Source organism: Lingula anatina, chromosome 3 (genome assembly GCF_051362555.1).
Source record: "Lingula anatina isolate TDL-2025a chromosome 3, LinAna3.0, whole genome shotgun sequence".
Classification (NCBI taxonomy): Eukaryota; Metazoa; Brachiopoda; class Lingulata; order Lingulida; family Lingulidae; genus Lingula; species Lingula anatina.
This window is the reverse complement of record NC_141769.1, coordinates 27,297,075-27,318,535: the sequence shown is the minus strand read 5'-3', so window position 1 is coordinate 27,318,535 and position 21,461 is coordinate 27,297,075. Positions and strand designations below refer to the sequence as shown.

At 41.3% G+C, this 21,461-nt stretch overlaps 1 protein-coding gene across 3 annotated transcripts; it reads left to right on the top strand.

The window, feature by feature from the left end:
* The first annotated feature begins 252 nt into the window (after nucleotides 1–252).
* LOC106167929 (uncharacterized) lies at nucleotides 253–21,352 on the top strand. 3 transcript variants are annotated; one of them, XM_013546827.3, is made up of 35 exons: nucleotides 253–442; nucleotides 1,594–1,769; nucleotides 2,865–3,005; nucleotides 3,374–3,474; nucleotides 3,636–3,996; nucleotides 4,202–4,721; nucleotides 4,943–4,999; nucleotides 5,155–5,263; nucleotides 5,425–5,499; nucleotides 5,609–5,710; nucleotides 5,953–6,186; nucleotides 6,355–6,483; nucleotides 6,674–6,917; nucleotides 7,772–7,936; nucleotides 8,201–8,297; nucleotides 8,482–8,712; nucleotides 8,980–9,227; nucleotides 9,441–9,640; nucleotides 9,808–9,887; nucleotides 10,092–10,948; nucleotides 11,356–11,563; nucleotides 11,773–12,387; nucleotides 12,662–12,792; nucleotides 12,950–13,131; nucleotides 13,372–13,630; nucleotides 13,926–14,161; nucleotides 14,478–14,660; nucleotides 14,880–15,127; nucleotides 15,389–15,842; nucleotides 16,116–16,536; nucleotides 16,691–16,886; nucleotides 17,005–17,131; nucleotides 17,332–17,781; nucleotides 17,941–18,310; nucleotides 18,540–21,352. In XM_013546827.3, exons 2-35 carry the CDS (start codon nucleotides 1,655–1,657, stop codon nucleotides 18,953–18,955), a joined length of 8,562 nt encoding a protein of 2,853 aa, XP_013402281.2. In that variant the 5' UTR covers nucleotides 253–442; nucleotides 1,594–1,654; the 3' UTR covers nucleotides 18,956–21,352. The 3 variants fall into 3 exon arrangements, with proteins under 3 accessions (XP_013402281.2, XP_013402280.2, XP_013402282.2); XM_013546826.3 differs by having other exon boundaries at nucleotides 10,092–10,984; XM_013546828.3 differs by lacking the exon at nucleotides 7,772–7,936 and having other exon boundaries at nucleotides 10,092–10,984.
* The last annotated feature ends 109 nt before the right edge of the window (nucleotides 21,353–21,461 follow it).

Genomic DNA, 21,461 nt, shown 5'->3' with positions numbered 1-21,461 from the left:
AGCTGTTGTCCCTAAATGGTGAAAAAATTAAATGAAAATTATGCATAGAATGTTTTAGATTATTTATTCTTGCAAGAGAATGAAAATGTTGAGAGGGGGCTATAGAACAAAATTAAAGTTAAAGATATTGATTTCTGAACAGGATTCTTGCGCGATTTCTAATTACCCCAAGAAAAAATATCACTGCAGCAAAAGAATGAAACCATCAAGTTCAATGCCCTCTGTGTGGGACTCGCTGTGTTTGGTGAGACGCGCATAGCACTCTGGGAAGGTGACGTAATGATTTAAACATACATTTGCATATAGTCGCCATTTTGGAAGCGAAAAAAGTCGGATTATTACTATCTGACAATCCAAAGAAATCTGTCGCCATCGGACAGCGGATTGTCCTCGAAAGAGCTATTTTTTGTCGCAAAGTGATCACCCACTCGAACGGCCCGTGGTGAGTATTCGATTTTCTAAACCGAAGCTTTGGGTTTGATGAGGAAGAAAGGAGAAACAATGGCGTTACCTTGAGAGGAAATGCATTTGAGTCCATTGTGTTGACTGGTCATTTACACAGTTATGACGATTACTGCTCCATGCTCTTAATGTCTAGAAGACCGGTTTCGAAGTAAAACATTTGTTGTTCGCAGCCAGTTATGTAGTTTTGAAGTCGTAGGCTTTTACCTGACGACCAATAACATTTTTTTCATAATTTTTCATCGCGTTCATTTTATACTTTTGTTCGCTTTTGTTGAGACCCATGGCACTTAACCAAAATGATGTTATCGATAGAAAAAGCAAGTATTTTAAAACTTTTCATTGATTGATGAGCTAATGTTAGTGTAGGAGAGGTTGTACGATTGACCGGGTTTTTTAGAACCACGTACTTGTGCTATATCTCGATTTTTATCAAATCTTGATTCAGTTTTGTGGCGACTTTGAGCAATGCCACTACTATTGAAATAAATTAGTATGCCAATTTACTTGATTTCTCCTATATTGTTGCCGAAAATTTTGTAGCCGAAAATATTATTGGTAGAATTTCTTATTTTTCACGTATCTTTGACTTTTGATAGTATTTTGTATTCCACTTGATTTGATCTCCACTACTCAGTACACTGCATTCTTCATCTAAATATTATAGGAAAGTATCAAAGTTATAGGACAGATAATATTTAGGCTAGAACAGGCTGAAGGCTTATATCCTTTTTAATCAGTAGAGATGATATTTCAGTTTTGTGAAAAACCCTTGAGGTGTATCTCTTGAAGACTTGAAGTGAAATGCCCTTTGAAATATTGTCAATCAAAACAAGTATTTATATCAAAATGATTACTGCATTAATTAACAGCCTATGGCATTTTGTCAGTGTAAAGTTAATGATTTTTAGGTGACAAGGGAAACCATGGCAGGTCAGAAAAGATATTATTTGGTATTGTCAGCAAGAGTGTATTGAGAATATGTTAATCATTATGGAAGTGAACTTGAGTGTTCCATAAAATCTTACATGGCAGATTTTAACCAGGTGATAAAGCTAATGGGGTCAACAATATTGATCCCTACATCAGATCTGTAAGACTGTACATTACACATCGGAATTTTTTCTCCAGGTATCACCAGGTCCGTTCATAGGGTACGTAAGGTACACAACTCAATGTGCTCTCCGACAAAATGTCCACACTTTCGGGGCTAGGCAGCAAGGGGGAGAAAAGCAAGTCAAAATTCACGTCGATCAATATCAATACAATATACAAGGGCAAGACCGTTGAGACCCAAAAGACTTCTGGTAAGTATGATGTTTACATTTTACACATCTATAAGTAGCAGTGCAGATGTGTGAGGGCCATGCATAAGATAGTGTATACACTTAGAATGTTTTACCCTCTATAATACTAGAATATTATTATTATTATTATTATTACATGCATGTTCATTTTACCTGTTATAAGATTTGTAGACATCACTTTTATTAGAAAGAGCCCATTGGTTTGGTACTAAAATGCAGTTATCTGAAATTGATGAACTGCAGGTAAAATGGTGTCATTGGTCTGAATTTCTGTGAGACGAGTTGTATAAGTGGGGCTGTTTGTTGTAAAGTCTATAATTGAATTTTAGAAAGGACTGTAGCTTTTTGGCTCTCCTTCATACTTAGTAAGATTTTCTGTTTACATGTATGGTTTTAAGAAAAGCAGACTCCCAAACTGTATATGAAAGAATATAAAATAAGGCCAGTTGTATTCTTTTTTCCTCCCGATGCATGCCAGAATCCTGTAATATTTATGTGGGCGTATCAGTTAACTGTATGTTTTTGTCTTACTTCTATAAATTAAGAAGCTGTAAATTGATATAAATGTGGAAGCATATGGGAAACTGCTGTGTGCTTTGTTTGTAATTAAGTTAGTACTGATCCAGCATCAAGCAAGCTGTTGCACTCCAAGACACTTGACCTACTGGGCTAATCAAAGAAGACGGATGGCTTCTAGGATTATTTCATTGATTACCTTGAAAACACTTGGAATTTCAATAGTTCAATCATGATTGTGCACCTAGCTCAGATGTGCTCAGCAGAATTGCTTGTGGCATTTGCTTTTAATTTACTCTGTGGATCAGGCTTCAAGTATGGATTAAGGTCATAGGAAGGATATTATTGAATAGCCGGAAAGAATATGACCAAAAGGCTTTTATCTGAAGAGGTTGTTGTGCAGTCTTTTTATGGCTTAGTGTAGACTGGTTTGATTTCTGCTAAGATAAGCCATTGTGACAGTTTAAATATCTAAAAGTTGAAAATTAAACATACCCTGATTGAGTAACTAAATAAAAATGTGATTTTTAAATACTTGTATGTCTTAGCACACTCAAATTTTGGTGCCTATCTTTTTAGTTCCTCGTCAACATGGCTTACAAAGCCTGGGAAAAGTGGGAGCCGTGCGGCGCATGCCACCACCAGCTAATTTACCTAGTTTAAGGAGTGAAAACAGCGGAAACGACCCGAACGTCACCTTAGTGCCAACTGGAGGAGCAGGTAAGCTGGTTCTGCTGAAGTTTTTAATGTATCATTTTTATTGTACTCCTTTCATTTTAAGATGTATTGAACTGAATGCTGTTACAAATGGAAGAACAAATGCTGTTGAAGTGAAGTAACTGGTACACCTTTGTTGCAGCATTATTGACTGACAAAGTTTGCTAAATTGACCAGATGTATAACTTGATATTTTTGCAGTATGTAAATTATCACATCAAGCTTTTAATGAAAAAAAATTGTAAGTGGCTACATGTTTTTTTAGTTGGTGGAAGTTGCCCATGGCTGTTGGTTTCACACACAACTTGCTTACAACCTTGTATTTGTCTAACTCGCAGTTATTAGTAGTGTTGATTTTGCTTGTACTTCAGGATGGGGCACGAAGGAGGAGAAAGAGAGTGGAAGTCAGCCGCCGTCATCGCAGCAGCGGCCGGCTACCACACCACAATCACAGGGGCAAACTACACAGAAGGTATGGTTCAGTCATGAAATATGTAGAACAAAAAGTCCCTATATGGTTAGATTTTGTATTGAGAATTTCGGATATAATAGGCTTTTGATATAAATTTTTGAAGATGGCACAATTTTAGTTTGTGATTACCATTTGTAAAGAAAGTTTCTATTGAATTTTAGACACAACCTGGAACCGGTGCCATTGCTGGGGGCAGCAGCAGTGGTGCAACAGCAGCAGCTATACCACCAGCTGTATCAGTATCAGCAGCAACATCTGGGGCAAACAACACACCTGGAGCAGGAGGGGCAGGGGGCAAATCTTGGAGCAGCATCACCATGGGCAATGTAGGGCTTGCAGCAAACTTTGCCGCAGGACAAGAATCACCTTATTTTCAACAGGAATTTCCAAAACTTTCTACAGGTGGAGACGAAAACACCACACCAGGCCAGCAACAGCAGCAGCAACAGCAACAACATCAAAAGGCGGAAGAAGACAAAAAAGAATCGGAATACGGACCAGGGCCAAGTTTAAGACCACAAAGTAAGCTTCCCATCTAGACAGGGTCATTAAAAAGAATTTATTTTTTATTTCCAGAATTTATATTGAAAAGTACAATCAAACGTTTACATAAATTTACTATTCACTTTGTTCAGTCTAGATGAAAATATATGTATTAACATAAAACCCTATTTTGTTTTCATCATGCTGGCAGTTCCAGCTAACATAGTAAGTGTTGTTATTGCAGATGTTGGAAGTTGGCGCGAAGGCGGTGGCCGTGGAGTAGTAGCACAACAGCAACAGCAGGACTCATCATCCCAGAATGGTACTCCGACGTCCGGTGGCGGCGGAGGGACAGACCAACAACGTGACCAGCAGCAACAGCAGCGTGAATCCCCACAGCCGCCTCGCCCTGGGTCAGTTGAAGGTCGTCCGCAAGTCATGCCGCCCATGGGCCCAGGGGGACCCATGATGATGCCACCCCATTTCCGAGGAATGATGCCACCATACATGTATCCCAGAGCAGGGTTTCCAGGGCCCTTCCCAAACTTCCCTGGGATGAGGCCACCATATCCTTTCCCAGGGCCAGATGGGAAGTTCCGTCACCCTATGCCCCAGCAGCGGGCTCCACCTGCCGATTCCTCAGAGGAAGTGTACAAGAGGCCAGCCATTATCAAGGACTCTGATTTGAGAGAGTTTGATGAAATTATTAAGAATGATGACAATGATGGAGGCTGGGCCTCTGCACATGGAGAGATTGATTATACGTATGTATACTTGCAGGGTGGAAAATAATGCAGTAGGGGTTTTAATTAAAATGGATGAACCATTATGATAGAGGGCTTTAAGAGTTTTGGATTCTTTTTGATAATATGTATTTAAACAAAAGGAGGGTTTTTGTTTACACCAATTTTGATTAAGTCAAGGATGAAGCTTAACCCATAAAAACATTCATATTGCATATAATGACTTTTCTTTTCGCTTGCAGGGAAAAATTGGTGTTCAGTGATGATGAAGATTCCCCACAAACTCCAAGAGAAAAGAAGTAAGTTGGTTTACAGATTGACATGTTTGGAAAATTGTTGTCACATATACTTCAAAAGATTCTCACAAAAAAAGTTATAATCTGATGTCAGAGATGTTTAAATGAGTTGAAAGACCTACGTAAAAATGTTTTGAAATTTGTGTTATGTGCTTCAGGGAAGAGAAGGGAAGAAGTGACAGAGAGATGTTTGAAAGATCCGGTCCTACAGAGCCTTTTGACCGACAGAAAAGTCCAAGGGAACCCTTCGACAGGCAAAGCTCTAGGGTAAGAGTACACACAGCTAAACCCCATTACTTATCTTTTTAACTTGTTAAGTCCTTGAGAAGAGTTTCTGAAAAATTTTAAAAACTTGCGTCTGTAACAAGTTTGTATACATATAAAAAGTTAATAACAAGTAAACTAATAGCTTGTTAATTTAACTGTAGGAGGATCGCCCAATGCCGCCACATGCTGGATGGGAGGCACACGGGCCTATGGGATACAGACCACCCATGGACCAGGTATGAGAATTCTAAAATACTTTTATTGTACATCAAATGTTTCTCAATAAAACGGAAATAATTTGAGAAAGATGGATGATATAGTGTAATGTTGTAAATTCACTTACAGCGCCAGTGGCAAGGTCGAATGCCCTTCGATGCCACTCGTGGTCCCCCTCCACCTGGAGCTTATCCACCTCCACCCTTCATGAGGCCGCCACCCCCAGGACAGGTAAGCCCTACTAGCCTATTAACTTTGTGCTCCTACAATGCAGTACATGCCTCTCCACAATGAGTATAACACAATGTAATATCTGAAGTTGGATCTGTTTTACTAACAGTTTGCTACATTGAGTTGATTCTCATGGTTGAAGAAAAGTTACTTGGCTTTTGTTCTAAGAAAAGTTATTTATCATATAAGTATTAAACAATATGCATTTTCTGTAGCTTAATGTTATTATTATTATCCAATAGAGACCCTTCCCACCCACTGGGCCAGGACCCCGGAGTCCAAGACACTCTGAAACTGATGAAGATGAGATGTGGCGTCAGCGCAGACGTAAGCAGCACGATGAAATGTCTGAGGCAGTGGAGAGGGCTCGTCAGCGCCGGGAAGATGAGGAGAAGCGTGTGGAGGCCGAGCGCAAAGCAGCAGCCCAGGAGAAGTTGAGAGCCCTAGAGGGCAAGCTGGGCAGAAGAACTGACTCGGTATGTTCATAAACTTGAATGGCTTTGGAAATGATGTGACATTCGGTTCTGTATGCTTGTCGTGATGCTTGAAGTTTTGTTTATAACCGAAAAAATTGTTAAATTTTGGAGTTTTGAATGCATAGTTTTAGTTCTTGTTTAATTTATCCCAGATTATCTTTTATATAGGAGTCAGAAAGTGACAGGGAAAGAGAAACAAGTCGGGAACGCACTATTAGTGAAGGACGAGAAAGATCTGTCAGTTCTGGAGAACGAGAGAGAACCACTAGTGAAAGCAGTGACAAGGCAAGGTCCCAGGTAAAAAATAAATGTGGACAACCATGGAAAAGAAAGGATTAGTAGAATTTACTTGTCTAGATATTCCCATTTTGATTTAGCAATTGTTTAGTGTACAACTGGATTTTACAGTTTTATTGAAAATGAGATATTAACTTGAACTTGTCAAAGTTACATGACCTCATCATGTTTAGTGGTCTTTTCATTTCAGTCATCTCAGTTTTCCAAGCAGTTTGCCAAGAATGTTCCCCCAAGGTTTCAGAAGCAGCACTCCTCAGAGCCGCCGCCTGCTCCTCCTCCACCCCAGGGAGGCGGCGGTGGTGGTGTACCCCCACAGATGATGAAGGTTGGCCCCCCGGGTCCGCCTCCCCCTGGAGCCATGCGTCAAGGAAGCAAAGGGCCACCGATACCTCCATGGTGGGGCTACATGCCACCACCTCACATGATGCCACCAGGTTAGTGCTAGGATATGACAGAAACCAAATATTAATATTATCAGAAAGTTTTTGATTTTAATATTTGTATTGTAAGTGCAAGATGGTAATCAAGGTACCTGGAACCTAGAATCAGAGAACTGTGCTGTTGATTTTTGTTTTTATGGAATAACTGATTTTGAGTAAAGGTGTCCTTCTTTGTTGATGTTAAATTTTATTCTACGATTACTGCATGTTGGTGTAGGGCTTAGTTTAAATTATAAGTGAGAGAGTAGGAGTGCATGCAGTTTGGTGCATGATGGTGTTAGTAAGAATAGTCCAGTTGAAGACCACCTGTGAATGTATTTTGTCCATGCATGAGCTTACTTATAGTTCTAGTTGTAAATTGGTTGGTCCTGCTGCTACTGTACTGATTTGTGAGGCATTGAAATTTTTCTGTACAATGTGCTTGCACAGCCAAGTTGGACAGCACTGCACATATAAGGCAGAAGTCTATTTGTCACAGAATGCCTTTGTTTTCTCCTAACATGTTCTATGAAAAGGGATTGAATAGTTATGGTTTAGGTGTTGATTTGGGCGCTTACTTGATGTCGTAGTCTTGATGGACCCTTGTTGAATGTTGTCTGTTGTAGACGGGAATGGGATGGGTTGTTCACATTGGCATGCCTGTTTGCTGACAGCACATGGGTTAATCAATTGCTGCTTGCATGTTTGCACACCATTGCTTCATAGCTTCGACCTGGTGTTTTTTCGCCCGTCCAATGATAGGCAGATATGTCACTGTTGTAGTAACCCCCTTTTTGTTGTTGTACACATTTGGTGTTGTGCCTGTTGGAAACTCTTGACTTAACCAGAAGTGGCCTGTTGCCTTGCAGGCATGCCAATGTACCCTGGGATGCAGAGGCGGGGCCGCACAGATAGTCGTGGGGAGTCTGGGGACGGCCACCCTGACCATGGCCCCAGAACCCCCGAGTTTCCGCCCTATGACCGAGATCCGCGGCACTGGATGGACCGCCCTCCATATGGCCCCATGCACCCAGGTTTGTAAGGCCCACTTATTACAGTATTGTGTTAGGAGTGTTTGGAGAACACTGATTTATATACACTGCAGACAGACGGACAGGATGGTCAGAAATATTCTGAAACCCATATGTGTTGGTAGGGGTACTTTAAATTGTGCAAGGCCAGTTGTGATAGGGTTTGTGGTGTTCAAATGCTTGTCTAAATTTTTAAAGAAGAATAGACTTAATTGTTGCAGAAAAAAAGTCAAATAAAAATGGGAATGTCATTTTGCATATTTCTAGGGGCTTTTGAAGAGATGAGGAGATACTACGAGCAGCACTACAAGGAATGGGAAAGAGAGAGAAGAGAATATGAAAACAGAAGAGCTGATTTTGAAAGGTAAGAGTGAGAATATTAAGAAAAATTCTGGAATCAAAAATTTTTATGAGAAGAAATGTCCATTCCAAAAGCAAAACCCATGTCACACAAGTGTTCTTTTCTCCAAGTTTATGCAAATGAGTTTTTTTTTTTTTTAATGATTGTGCAAATTACTCAAATTTCATAATTGAATCTCCTCTGTCAGGGATGGTGATAAAGGCAAAGAGGAAGAAAAGGAAAATGGTCCAAGAGAAGGTGAAAAAATCCCACGAGATATGGACAGGCCCAAATCTTCAGAGCCAGAGAGGGAGAACAGGAATTTGGATAAGAGGGACAGGGATGGCCAGAGAGACATGGGACCCAGAAAACCGCCCGTGGTGCAAAAGGATCCATTTGAAGATGGGTCCGACTTCTTTCATTCAAGAAGAGAGGATAGGTAAGATGGAGCCTTCTCAAACTTCTAAGATAAGTAAGGGTCAGCCTGATGATGATTGCAAATATGACAGATGCTTTAGCAGAGAAGACAAGACTCATCACCCATCTTATTGATGGCTGCTCAGATGAGTCGATTTTAAATTGCTGAATCTCATATATAAATGTCAAATTGCTAAGGATGTGTATATAAGATCTTTAACCAAAATGGTTTTGTTATTGAGTTGTCTTAAGTAGACCTTGCCTTATATATACATTGTCCATTTTTCAGACAACCAGATCCCAAGAGCAGAGAACGCCATGACAGTCGTGAGAGCCATGGTAGCCGTGGTTCAGAACAAGATCGTAGGAGGGAGCGGCCCGACCGTGAAGATCGCCCAAGAGATCAAGATAGAGGAAAAGACTTCCCCTCTCGAAGAAATGACAGGAATGAACGTAGCAGAGAGGAGGAACGGGGAAGAAAGGAGGAAGCTTGGAGTGACACTCCTTTTCAGTTACCTGAGGAACATAGGCCACGGGGTATGCTTTTGATGCTTTTGCTTTTGATGAAAAAATGCAATAACCCATTTAACAAGGTCCATTTTAAAAGAAAAAAAATTACTGTAAGCATTGAACTTCATCTGGTTGCATGTTGCAGTTAAGAGTAGTGCTTGCATTTATCAAACAGACTGCCAAATATTCAACCAATACTGTTTCTGAACACTTAGTGTTGACAACTTTTCTTCATTGAAGGTCGACCAAATGCCCCAGTTCCCATTCCTTCAAAAGTGGCTGAGAAAAATTTACCTCCAAGGAGTAACTACACTTCTCTGAAGAGGTCCTCCTCCAATATTTCCACCAATTCCAGCAATACTGGAGAAAGGAAAACTGAATCTCCAAAACAGGAGAGTCCATGGGGAAGACCACCACAAAAGGACAAATCCTCCAGCAAGGTTGGTATTTCTTCACTTACTAAAGGCAAAAATGTTCTAGCATCGAAAAATGTTGAGGGGACAAAAGGTCCATATCCTATATTGAAATACTTCTGTAATAAACTTAGTGTTTATCTTTCAGGAATCTCTCACCAAGTTATCACCAAAACTTTGTGTTTATCTTTCAGGAATCTCTCACCAAGATATCACCAATCAAAGAGAATAAGGAAAATGAAAAGCCACAAGAAGAAACAAAAGAAAGGGAGAAGTAAGTCTTTATACTTCAACTTATGTTGTTTTGACTCTTACGGAGTATATTAAAGTATATTGAATGTGACGAATTTTTACAGTGCCTATTGTGTTTCTGGTTCCATATTCTAGTTTAATATATATTTGAAACTGACATGCATACTTTGAGACTAAAATACCAAGTCTTTACAAATAAACTATGCTTACACTTCTATTTAACCAGACCTAAGCAACGCGAAGATCCCAAAGCTGATGAACCCAAAGAGAGAGGAGACAGACCTAAGACAGCCACAGCATCAGTTTCAGACACAAAGAAAAATGATGACAAATCCAAGAAATTTGATCTGAAGGAAAAAGAGAGAGATGGAGATAAACCGCCAGTGAAGAGAATGCGTGATGATCGTGGGCCGCCAAGCAGCAGGCGCTACGATGAATATTATGATCGTTCTTCTAGTCGAGGCAGAGGAAGAGAATATGTACGAGGAGGTCGAGGTGGTCCAAGAGGTCGAAGTGGATACAGTGCTGTACGCGGAGGAAGAGGTCGTGGAGAGCGTGGTCGGGGAGGCTACAGTTACGACAACCGACGCGGAGGGGGACAGGGCTATGGAGAGGGTAGAGGAAGGTCCAATGAGTTGACAAAGGACAATAAGATAGGGGTATGGGACAACAGAGAAGCTGAGGTCAATCCTAAGTTGTCAGTCAAGGACCAATACGGTGATGAGGAAAGTGATGATTGGTTAGAAGAGGAGGAGACTCTGAGTGAAGAGACCTCCAGCAGCCGGGCAGAGGATTCCAGGGAGAGTTCTAGGGATAAGGAACTGAAGCCTGGGTCTAAGGACTTCTCAAAGCCCAGCCATAAGGAAGCCAATTTGCCTCCTAAGAAGTCTGCCTGGGAGAGGAAACCTGACATCAAGCCAGACCAGAAGGAGGCTGATTACAAGGAGAACAAAGATGGTCACAACAAAGAGGAGAAGAGGTCAGATGGACGCCGCTCATCTCGCGATGGTGGACGAGGGCGTGGTTCTAGTACCTCAGCATTACAACGCGGTGGGCGTGGCGAGAGAAGTGGAGGAAGAGGAGGTAGGTTCTGGAATGAACCCAAACAACATGCTGATAGTAAGTTGCAGTTCAATATAGTGAAGCAGGGCTTGAAGAATTCTTTTGATGGAATTTACCTTCTTTTTTCAAACCCAATTACCAGATAACGGATTTTAAAGCCAGCTTCTTTTGTCTGTATCATATACTGATTGTAAACATGGGAATTCAATGAACATGACACTACATGCATTTCGTAAGAGATCACTATGGAAATCCAGATACAAGCTTTTTTTTTTTTTTTTTTTTTTTTTTTTTTTTTTTTTTGCAGTTTTTCCTTTGCTGTTAAAGTATGGTGCTTTTGTATCTCTGTCATTAAATGAAATGCCAGTATGGATTATTATTTATTAAATTATTATTATTATTATTATTATTATTATTATCCTTAACAGGTGGGTATCCAAGAGGTGGACGTGGTGGAAGGTTCTTCTCTGCTCCACCAAGACCTTATAGTGGTCATAACAGTGCTGGCTATGGCCGCCCACCAGCCAAGCACAGTGCATCAGCCACAGCTTCTTACAATTCCAAACAAGATGAGAACGAGGTGGAAGACACACAAAACTTGGTTAGGGAAGACAAAGAAAATGTTGGAGACAGAGAGTAAGTGATTGGGTACATTTTCTTCTTGTTGAGTTAATGCATGGCAGTAGTCAGGGTTGAAACTGATTATGGTTTTGACTACCTGGAAAAGATATTACTTAAACCAATTGCTGAATTTTGTGTTTGTGTCTTTTACTTCATATCTTAATAAATTTGAGGCAATGTGGAAGGACTGTGGTTTATGATGAGACATCTTCACTTTTCACTAGCTATGACTACAGAAAGGGAGACAAGAATTACCCACCTAGGTATGGTGGAGGCAGAGGTGGCAGCTCTGGTGGAATGGGGCGTGGCAGAGGCGGTTACTCTGAGCGCTCACGAGGACGAGGCAGAGGTCGCGCTGGCAGCTACTCAGCAGGACGAGGCAGTGGGCGTGGCAACAAGTCCCAGCAGTTGAACAGATCCAATTCCTCAGATGTTAATGCCAATGACCAGGAAGAGTGGGAGACTGCCTCCGAGAGTAGCGATGTCTTGGAGCGAAGCGACAAGCAGGATTCAAAAAACGAATTTAAAGACAACAGGGACAGAAAAGAGAATGGCCCCTTCAAAAAGAGTTTCTCTGGCCAAAGGCCTGTGACTGACCGAACTAATCGCCGTGCAAATGGTGCAGATAACTGGAGGTCAGGAGATAGAAACAATAGAAAAGAGAAGTCACCCAGTTATAAGGCTAATGGGACGGCTGGTGGAGGAAGGCCTGGAAACCCTGGTCCAAGGAACAACAAGAATTCTGCCAAGAAGGAAAACGTCAGTGTATACAGAGTGGATGAAATCGTCCCTGATGATCCTAATGCTATTAGGAATGCCCTGAGTAATCTGAACAACAAGTAAGTAATTTAATCTTGATTAGAAAAGCTTCCCACGCTCTTCAATATTAGCAATGATGATGTGTTAGAAAATCTGTCAATCCAATGAATGACCATGATATAGAAATCTAACTCTACTCTGAGCTAGCTTTGTGATTGAGGTTAGGAGATAAATTTTTCATGAGCATTCTACCCAAGGAGGGGCACTTTTCCAGTGCTCATCAGTTCATAGAATATTTGATATTGCAATTGTTGTAGTTATGTTTGGTGAAAGTTTCCCTTATTTCTTTTTTAGGAATAAAATGACCTCCAAACAATCTGGACTGTCAGATGTATCCAAGCCTTTAAAAAATACCCAAGAAAAAAATGAAAAGGACAACAAGAAGGCTGATGCACTAGCAAATATTGATATTAACAATTATGCCAGTAAGTTTTGTATATTTTTAGTATGATATAGTAGCAATTTTTACAGGTAAATATAACCGACAGACCTTAAATTGTACTCGTGTTCTTTTATAAATCTGGTCCCAGTGTACACAAGCATTCAACTTTCCCAGATAACCTAATTCCTGGTTTCTTTCAGGTGTGGTGGTCATAGATGACCAGCCAGAAGTGACCATAGATGATCCAGACTTCCTGTTTGAAGCCAATGAGGGCTTTCAGGAGGTTTCCTACAAAAAGTCCACCAAGAAGACAAAAGAAACACTGCTGACTAAGAAAGTCTCGGATCAGAAGGGTAAAAAGGAGAAAGACCTGCTGTCAAAGGTAGGAGCAGTTGGCTTTCGTGTATTTCCATCTTTGTGTTTGCTATGATGATGTGTTAGAAAAATCTGTCAATCCAATGAATGACCGTGATATAATAATCTAACTTGACTCTGAGCAAACATTTCATCACAGCTTATATAATAAAAATAAACCATGTGTCAAAGGTTGGAGATATTCAGGTTTTATCCTGTTTGATCACCACCAAACAAAAATGATAGACATTATTGGCCATTTTTTAAGGTGCTGTCCTCAAAGCCAAGAGTAGCAGCCTCCCCCATAGTAAATTCTGGTGAGAAACTCAGCGGCGGTGGTGGTGGCAAGTTCAGCAAGCTGCCCCCAAGACTGGCCAAGCAGAAAGAGCAGAGAGAGAGGGAGCGTGAAAATAACAAAAACAACAACACCAATGTGTTCATGCCAAAGATAGAGAACTGGGATAACGAGCTGGCCAACAACATTCCAATGTCAGGGGGACCTAGCATCATGGAAGTGGAGGCCAAGCGTAAGTTGTTTATTTTAGGTATTTGTGAGGATATGGTTAAATGTGCAACCTTGTTTGGCATAGTTTAAGAATAAAGTAGGAATCACTTTGAGCCAGATGATGACTTTCAATAAAGCAGATGCCTTGGCAAAGAAGACAATACTCATCACCCACTAGACTGATGGCTTATCAATATTTTATGTGTATGTAAATATAGAAAAATCACATTACAAATTGTTAAATTCCTTGAAAAGATTTAATTTTGATAATTATAGAAGGTTACAGCTATTTTATTTTTGTTTCTTTCCTCGCACAGACTCCCTAGCCAGTGTGACACCCTCCGTTCCAACCAGCCTGTTGCCTAGCGTGCCAGTGAATGCCTGGGACAAACCCATCACCTTCTCTGCTCAGATGGGGATAGCTGAACCGCTGGGAGAGCAGAAGTTTGACAAGAATGATCAGCATGACAGTGGCATTGACATGAACGACATGAACAATTCTGCTCCCTCTTCCAGAAGGAGCTCTCCTGGCAATGAGAGCAAGATAGCACAGGTATGACTGGAATGTGTGGCTGTGAGCTCAGTTGTGAAGTTCTGTAGACTTGAAGAATTCAGCCATATGATGACTTACAACACAGCAGATGCTATGGCAAAGAAGACATAACTCATCACCCATCTACCTGATGGCTGTACTTATATTTAGTTTTATGCCTCCTTCATGAATACATATTTCAAGCCATTCTATTACTTATGTTTGCATTTTACTGCCTCACTTGCTCTTTATTTTGTCCAAGTGCCATTTGAAATGATAAATCTATTTGTTTACAACTGAAATGAGTAGTAATCGGTACATGCTGTAAACTTTGCAGCTGAGTGAAGAGTTGGCAGCTGATGCTCTGAGCAGTGCCACATATGATGCTGTCAAACAACAAGAACACCAGTCCAAGGGTGCTGGAAACAAGGCAGAGGAACTTAGTCGCACACCAAGGAAGGAGAACAAAGTGGAGCCCATCCAGTTTCCAGCTACATTTGGCTCTTTCAGCCTGTCGCAGGTAAATGGATTAGGTGCTTTGGGCTATGTCAACCTATGGTTTGACAAAAAAAGAAAAAGTTGAACTAAAATGAAAAACTGAGATCATAATCAGAAACAAGATCAGTTTTTTTAATGAAAAATTAGAAAACAAATTAACAGTATTCATATGCTTACCATCAGCCCTTATAACTATAATCTAAATAAGCTGGTGTGTTATAATGGCTTGTTATGTTTATAGAACGAAGAATCTGCAGAGCTGAAGCTAGAGTTTACCTTTGACGAGGAGTTGGCCAAGCTTGCAGATGATCCCACAGACAGTAAGGAGTCTAGTGGCATAGTGAGGCCAGGCAAGGGCAGCATGTCCCTGGCACAGGACAAGATGGCAGGACCCCTGTCTCCCAACTCCCCTGCCTCTGACCTGGGCATGAAGATAGCTGCTGTGAAGAGTATGTGGGAGACACCCATGTCCACAGTGTTTGAACACGGGTATGTTGAAATTGACATAGTTAGGATGTAGCAAGACTTAAACCAGTTCAGAGGATCTGTAGAATGTAGTTAAACACGTCTTGTAGGCACGTGTCATTATTTGCAACTCTCGTGCTTGGTCATTTTACGTAAATTAATCCAAAATAATCCAAAACGGTTCCCTTGGCAAGATGTCTATTTCACAGTGAATCTCTCTTAAGTGATCAAACTAGCTCTTTGAAAATTTTTTTCTATTAAATTCCTTTATGGTTATAATTTCAGTGTCCACAGCAGTGCCATCACCACCAGCACCAGTTCAGTCAACAGCAGCACCGTTGTCACATACTTTGACAATAACATAGATGGCAGCAGCAGTGACATCTCCGCTGAGGCCAACATGGTCTCCACTGCCATGGACCTGAACAACACAGCTGCTGTAGCCGCAGAGATGCTGACCAACGCCAGTCTGGCCAGCAGCAGTCAGCAACAACAACAGCAGCAGGTGGTCAGTGGACAGCAGGACACCAGCATGGGTGATATGGTGTTCTCCGTGGCCATGGGGGAGGCGCCCAATGTGTGCAAGGTGCGTCCACAGCAGCTGCAGCCGACCAGTGACTCCCCTAACATTGGTGCCCTGGTTGACGTGTCTGGGAACATTCCCAGCCCTCCAGTGATCATCACTGTGTCACAGTACCAGCCTTTCCAGCTGGGAACTCAACTGGTCACAGACACTAGGGTAAGGGCCAGGCTCAGTGAGAGTTTGATTTTGTCATATCAAATGATTAGGGAAGATGTTTTCAACTTGTCGATGAATCGAAAATCTGTTTTGGGATTTTATTTTTGCGATATGCACCTGTCATTAAAACTCTTTGTGATGTTGATAATAATGGTCAATCCAACCCTTGCATGTGTAGAGTAAAGCTTTAAAAATGAGCTGTTTTTAAGAGACAGGCCAACTGTTTTTGATCATTGATTTATTTTAATAGAGCAGCAAATCTTTCTTCTCCAGTACTCCCAGCAGAGCTATGGGTTCAGTTTCTCCCAGCCTCCACAACCCCAGCCCCAGGCCCAAGCTGCCTTCAGCCAACCCAGCCTCTTCATAGGCTCTGCTCCACCACCAGCCCAGAGTGACCTGTTACAGAACTATCCTTACAGCAGGCAGCCATATGGCCAGTCACAGCAACAGCCCTACGGTCAAACACAGCAGCCCTATGGTCAAAATCAACAACCCTATGGTCAGTCACAGCAAACTTTTGGTCAGTCACAACAGGCCTTTGGACAAAATCAGCCGGCATTTGGGCAGTCCCAGCAAGGCTTTGGACAGGCCCAGCAACAGTATGGCCAGTCTCAGCAGAATACTATTATGGTGTCCTCTGCCACCACATCTCTGATGTCTGCGACCATTAAACCGCCATCACAGAATGCCTTTGGTAAGTGCAACAAATTGTCAGATTTGTTCACAATCAAGTGGTATCGTAGTATTTCTCTACAGTTATTGTAACGATTTATGATTGTGATGTGCACAGATGAAAAGTATTCACTTGTATGTGTGTAGCGGTTAATTGTAAGGCATTCTTTTCTCAGGTAATCTGCCAAAGAACAACTCATTCAACTCCCTCCAGTTTGGACAGCCCCTCAGCAACAGCCAGTCCCAGCTGTTTGTCCAGTATGAACCTGCTGTACTGGGTGGGAGTCAGATGTTGGGAGGGACACAGCCCCCCACGCAAAACATGAACCAGAACTCCTCTCAAATCATTGGATCACATACGGTGCAACAGAGGTGAGACTTTCCATTGATGTGTTTTTATGGGTATTTAAAGGATTAAAAACATTGGTGTCAGTATTTTGTGTAGATTTGAAAGAGAGTGTGTAATCATACTTTCTGTTATTGTTTTCAGACAAACTGTGCAGAACCTGCAGGCAGTCCAGCCTCCACAGACTTCATTCTATTCCCAGCACCACAACCAGACCCCACTGTCACAGACTGGCTTCTACCAGGCACAGCAGTCCTCTTCCAATCTACAGGTGAGCAGTCGACCAAGTCACTATATGCGCATGTACATGTGAGCAAGTGGTCAACATTGAACAGAAAATGGTGGTGTTTAAAGACCGATAAACATGAAGAACACTCTTGCTGGCACATGACTTTAGTTAAAGTAATCTTCCCTTCTTTCTCTATCAGACATGAAATCTGTCCTATTTTAATGGTTAAATTTTTTTTACAGCAAGGGCCTATACAGCAAGTGACTGCTCCCACACAGTATTCAGTCCAGGGCTTTGGAACTCAGATCAACATCCTGCAGCAACAACAGCAGAACTCTGGCCAGCCCGTAGGACTGCACGGCCCAGCTGTTAACATTGCCCCAGGGGCACCTTCTGCTGCCACGCCCTCTGGTCAAATGCCTGGCCAGTTTGGCTTGACTGGAAGCTACAACTCCTTTGGTTTGTCCTCGCATATCCAACAGCAGCAACAGCAACCTGTTGGATCCAACAAAGGCAGTATGAAAGGTTACAATAATTATCATCATCAACAGCAGCAGCAGCACCACAATGGGTCTTACAATAAACCTGTGGCTGCAGGAGGGGATGGGTTGTCTGGGAAGATGAGCAGCAGCCCCAGCCCAAGAAATAGTAGTGCGCCAAGCCCTAAAACAGGGAATGCCCCTAGCCCAAAGGTAAGGAGACCAGCCTTTAATAAATCTGTCTGTTGTTTACTTTGACCATTGAAACCTGATTAAATGTTCCTTCTATTGAGTTTTTGGCCCCTTTCATGTAATTGATAAACAAAGCTTGGCACAGGTGACTCATTCTTGAATGTCTTTCTCCTAAACCAGGGAAAGTTCTCTGCCCAGAACAATAGCAAGCATGTGTCATCATGTGTCAATAGCAAGACCTCGACAACATCAACAGTGGTAACAACACTGTCGTCCAGCAGCAGCACTGTGAGCAGTAGCAGCAGCACCACAACAACCAAGACAACCAGTAAACCAGCTGGAAAGGATGGTGCCACTAAACCTGGTGGTGCCAAGGGCGCCACTGATGGTGCAAACAAAGCTGCAGGTGGCCTGCAGTCTAACAAACAGCAGAAGTGGAGCTCTGGCCAGAACAAAGGACCTGCAAGGCCACAACAAAATAGAAATCAGTTTGGGGGAGGACAGAATTTTAACAATGTGAACTTTCCATTTGGGAACCCACTACATCCAGGTAAAAAGGCAACAGTGTCAAATTCCCATTGAAATGAATTGTCATGATATATTGAAATGAATTGTCATGATATATGTATCAAATTTTTTTCATATCATAGAGGAGTGATTCAGTTTGATATCACAGTTACTACCAATAATTGAATTTCACAACTGCCATAGTAAACATTATGAAAATGTCATAGGATTGATGACTGTTTTTGCCTTAACTTCTGCCTTCGTTGTTTTAGGAATTGTACGCCAGAATCTTCTGATGGGAAACATGGGAATGAACATGATGCGTCATCTCACACCGCCCGGGAATAGTGGTGGAAGCAATACCCGATTCCAGGCTCCAGGTGGGGGGCGCCAGGGTGCAGGCAGTGGTAACGTCCACCAGCAGCGCCCAGATCAGCGCAGTCTTAACAACAAGCCAGATAAGGCCAGTGCCATCAAGGCACAGCAAGCTAAGCAACGTGAAGAGTTGCTGAAACACACCATGAATTTCCTGAACCCACAAGGGAAAGCCAAGGCAAAAGAGGGCACCACCAGTGCCCCAACCTCAACAACGACTACTTCGACAACTAGTAAAGCGGTGGATAAGAAACCGGAGGAGAAGAGTGGGGATAATGCTGCAAAGAAAGAAAAAGAAGGAGAAAAGAAGTAGAGCAATGTCTCATTATTTGGAATATTAACTTCTTCGTTTCACAAGGATTTTACATTTCAAGACAAATGTTTTTATGAGAATGAAGATTATTTGAGACTCAACAACATTCTTACTGAAGGATGTAAACAGTATAAAACTGACATTATGATCCAGTCGTGATTCAGGAAATGAGCCATCTTATTTAGCATTGGAAAGCAGGACGTTACTGTTATTTCATGGACTTGGATTTAGAACTAATTAAAGACGACATGGATATATTACTATATTATCTCAAGACCCGAGCCTTTTGTGTGATTCACTGTTAAAACATTCACCTAGAAATGTGACTGCTTATTGAGCTTAAGAAAGAAGGATGGCTTCTTGGACTTGTGTAGAAAATGGACATTGGACATGATCATTTAAAAAAGAAACAAGTGATAGACTTTTGGTCCATATCATCTTTTCAGAGCAGTTGGAGTTATAAATATTGTTATTCCAAAGGACATTCATGTGGGATACTTTTATAACAAAAACTGAATTGTACTTGACATTATGTAGTACTTCTTGTAGATAGAATCATAGGGAGTTGTTTTGAAAAGGAGGGTTTTATACAATATGGGGGGGAAAGGTGAAGGGATTGCCCCAAGTAGTAATGAAGGTGTGGGATAAGTAAGGAAGGTAAGGAGACTTGCAACAATTAAGAAAACTAAAGGATGATGAGAGCTCTTGGAGAATATTTGAAAAGGGGGGATATAGGTGCGAGAAGGGAACCCTCTGAATTATTTGAAAACGAGAAGAGGGTTTGGGTAGAATGGATCTCCTAAATTGGTTGGAAATGTTGGTGTTTTTAGACAGTTGAGGATAAGAGATAAATTGAGATTTAGATTCAGTTGAGACATGGAGAAAATATAAGATTAGGTGGTGAAGAAATTTGCTAGGGTACACAGAATGAGGAAGTAAAATGTTGGTGTGTGGTAGATGCTCAATTTTGGAGCTGAAAGTGAATGGGTGAGACGTTGATGTCTTTGTTGATGATGAAATGCATAATGCGTTAAGGTGAGGGAAAAGTCCAGTGTGGTTTACTGGATCACTTGGTCAAAATACAAGGCCTCGGCCACTTGTGGCTTCATTCAGAGCCCTGATGTTGTCCAGCCTGCAATATGGAAGGCTTTGGCTCCTATCTGTGGCCCTAGGCTGTAGTAGTTACGGTATTCATGTTCTGCCCCAGGAAGGGGTGCTATTGGTGGTGAGATAATTCTCTAAAAGGCTGATGTCTTTCTAGTTGAACACAATTGCTGTAAAAGTAAGGCGTTTTCATGTTGGTCAATAACTTAAGGGATTAAACGAGTCCATGGGAAGTAATGAGGAAAAAAAATATGAAAATTTAATGGACAATTCTGAGTATGAACAAGTGGTGAGCATTCTTGAATTGCTGAATGCCAAATCTTACCAAAAAAAAGAGAAGCCCAAAGAAGGAGGTTGAATCCAGGTTAATAAAAAAAAATGTGTAATCTAAGATGTGAAGGAAGCTATACTGCCCCTATAGCTAGGAGTGTAGAATTTGAACAAGGGAAAGATATTCCCATATAATGAGGTTCAGAAATGATAAAATATGAATCAAATTTAAGCTGCCCATTGAGAAGAAATGGAAGCACTATTTTAGTGGGAGTGTGTGTCCGTTGCGCTGCCCCCGTGTCGGACACTTAATCACTCCATATTATTGTGTAAGGTAAACAAATTAATGTTCAGTTAAAGTTGTTAGCCACTCTAGCAGGAGCAGGGACTTGGTCTGCCCCACCAAACTGCTAACCTGCAGGTGGCAGCACTGCACTTTAAAAAAAAATCGAAGCATGTGTTTTCTTTCTGTGTATTTATTTATCATCATTGTTACTATAACCATTAATTAACAATAGTCGGTGCAAGGAGGCCAAGAAAGGTCTTCTGCTGGTTTGGGTTGAAGTACATTAGTATTCACTATAATTGGTCTATACCTGACCAGTTGTTTAATTTCAACACTTGATTGTGGAACTCGAATGTAAGGATTTTAGTTCACAAGCAATGTATTCTGTTTTAACTACATTTCCAGCATTGAATAACAGGGCATGCATTAACCCCCTCCTTTCTATTTAAGAGGTGTACTGTAATACAAAGAGGGTGAAAATGGCACTGTATTTGGTCGTGGAGTATGCCAGTAATATAGTTATGAGCACTTCTGTGCTTCAATACGCGTTTAGCTATAACCAGTAAAGTTGGACCTTAGTTGGTTACCGCAGATCTGAGTGACAGCCCATTATTTCATACTCCAGCACATTATAATATTTTTTTTCCGGATGCTTTATCCCCAGGTTTTTTTGTACTATATGTTGCATAGCAAAATGTTGGATGGAGAAATAAAGTTGACTTCGTATTGGAATATGATGAGAGTGTGGCATTTTGTTATTGGTTTTGAATATATATAATTGGTTTTATCTAGGCCATTTACCGTTCCTGTGTTTTTACAGTTAAGGAAATGGGGCAAATTTAAGGG

Excerpts from the sequence above, each read along its gene's own strand:
- LOC106167929 (XM_013546826.3), top strand. The coding sequence starts at position 1,655 with ATGTCCACACTTTCGGGGCTAGGCAGCAAGGGGGAGAAAAGCAAGTCA. Across the intron at positions 5,711-5,952 it reads GGCCGCCACCCCCAGGACAG|AGACCCTTCCCACCCACTGG; the intron begins GTAAGCCCTACT and ends ATTATCCAATAG. Across the intron at positions 14,661-14,879 it reads GCTCTTTCAGCCTGTCGCAG|AACGAAGAATCTGCAGAGCT; the intron begins GTAAATGGATTA and ends TTATGTTTATAG.